This window comes from Phacochoerus africanus, chromosome 4 (genome assembly GCF_016906955.1).
Source record: "Phacochoerus africanus isolate WHEZ1 chromosome 4, ROS_Pafr_v1, whole genome shotgun sequence".
In the NCBI taxonomy this organism is placed as follows: domain Eukaryota; kingdom Metazoa; phylum Chordata; class Mammalia; order Artiodactyla; family Suidae; genus Phacochoerus; species Phacochoerus africanus.
The window spans coordinates 56,326,079-56,328,249 of record NC_062547.1 but is presented as its reverse complement, the minus strand read 5'-3'; the positions used below and the strand labels follow the sequence as shown (position 1 = coordinate 56,328,249).

General features: G+C 37.2%; 1 protein-coding gene across 1 annotated transcript; it reads right to left on the bottom strand.

Moving 5' to 3' along the window:
- Positions 1 to 516: 516 nt before the first annotated feature.
- LOC125124189 (olfactory receptor 2L13-like) lies at positions 517 to 1,452 on the bottom strand. Its single transcript, XM_047774339.1, has one exon. It carries the CDS (start codon positions 1,450 to 1,452, stop codon positions 517 to 519), a length of 936 nt encoding a protein of 311 aa, XP_047630295.1.
- Positions 1,453 to 2,171: the final 719 nt, after the last annotated feature.

Here is a 2,171-nt window from a genome sequence, read left to right as displayed (position 1 = left end):
AAAGCATTTTATTGAATGCTCTAGGGCTGTGTTGTCCAGCACAGTAAACATTGGCCCCATGTGGATAATGAGCACTTAAAATATTTGTAGTCAGATTTGCAGTAGACTCTAAATATAAATACAAGGACCGTTGAAGACTTAAAATGAAAAAAAAGTAAAAAGATTGCTTTAATAATTTTGTATCAATGAAATGATGAAATGTAGAAATGATAATGCCTCCAGGAGTATTTTACTATGGTAGCAGCAATATATATGCAAATATATGTGTAATCTAATACACTGCATAATATGCATTACAATAATACATCATTGATAACAATATTGTTAACATCAATATCTATGATAACATTAGAATTAAATAAATGTATTAGATTAACTTCACTTTTTAAAGATGCCTAGTAGAAAAATTTAAATTATATATGTGGCTCACATTATATTTTTATAAGTTGGTACAGTTCTAGAGCATTCTAATCAACATGGAAAGAGGAAACAGAGGAGTAAGGATAGCCATTATTATTATTTTATAGAAGAGTATATCCCAAACACTCTCATCATGGCCCCTAGCACTTCCTTATTCCTCAGACTGTAGATAATGGGATTGAGCATGGGGGTGAGGATGGTATAGAAGACTGCTAGAATTTTATCTTCTGCTGGTGAGCGGAGATTACTGGGCCGAAGATAGGTGTAGACAAAAGGTGCATAGTAAAAAGTCACCACTGTTAAATGTGTTGAACAGGTAGTGAAGGCCTTTTTTCTTCCATCTTTTGAGCGCATATGGTAGACAGCAAAAAGAACCCAGCCATAGGATGCTGTGATGCCAAGGAAAGGAAGGAGGAGAAAGAGGCTTGTGCTCACAAAACCCATGTATTCATAGACCCAGGTGTCCATGCAGGCCAGAGGCAACATGGCTGGGATATCACAGAAGAAATGATTGATGGCCCTGGATTGGCAGTAAGGAATATGGAGAGCATAGACAGTGTGTGCCAAGGAGTTTATAGACCCTAAGATCCAAGATCCCATAATCATCTTCACACACATCCTTTTACTCATACGGATGCTGTAGTGAAGGGGGTGGCAGATGGCTACATAACGATCATAAGCCATGGAGGCTAGAAGTAAGCCTTCAGAACATGCCATGGTCAGGAAGAAGAAAGATTGCACACCACATCCCAGGTAGGAAATGCCTTTCTGGCCAGAAAGAAAATTGAACACCATCTTGGGGACTGTAGTGGAGAGGTACATCAGGTCCATGAGGGAGAGCTGACTGAGGAGGAAGTACATAGGTGTGTGAAGCCGGGGATCTGATCTTATGAGGTAAATCATGGCTGAGTTACCCACCGAAGCGAGAAAGAATATGAAGATGATAAAAAACAAGAGAAGGAGGCCAGTTTGATTTTGGGGAAACAGCCCCAACAAAATGAAATCATTTGAAGTTTGATTCCATTTCTCCATGAACACCAACTGCTTTGAATTTCTTGAGAGAAAAATGAAGATAAAAACAAAGCACAGAACATGAAATGAAACCAAACAGGAGCATAAAAAGTAACTCTGACTTGATTAATATTTGCTTAAGAATGAGCTGACTTTCCTTCAATACTGCAGCTTTTCTTGAATCAATTTCAGTATCTGAATTGAATGGTCCACTTCCAATTTCTTCTGGTAAGCATCTCATCAAGGGATCTTTAAGGTCTAGTATCATAGCCAGCAAAGATAAACAAGACAACTAAAGTATTCATCTCTGTATAACTCCTGGCCATGATCATTTACAAACAAGTCACAGAATCATTGTGTTTCTCAGTGTCTGTTAATTTAACACAACATATTCACAAAAGGGATTGGCATATGTTACTCAGAGAATTTCTGTATTCTTCAATTCTAAGTCCCTCTATTACTTAAACCTGTTTTACAGTATTTAATTTTTGAGCCTGTGTATCTGCTTCAGATTTCTCATTATTTCAATATTCCCAAGATTCCTAATTGGTAAATGTCTTGCTCTGTGCATGATGCCTTGTTCAGTACAGGATAATTACTACTCTTCTGCAAAAGATCCAGCTTAATTCCATATTTTGTACTTCCTCAAAGCATACTGAGATTAGAGACAATATTATTTTCTATAGTTTAGTTTCTACACAATAGATGGCAGCAGAGTCTGAGCAATTGAAAAATTTCCA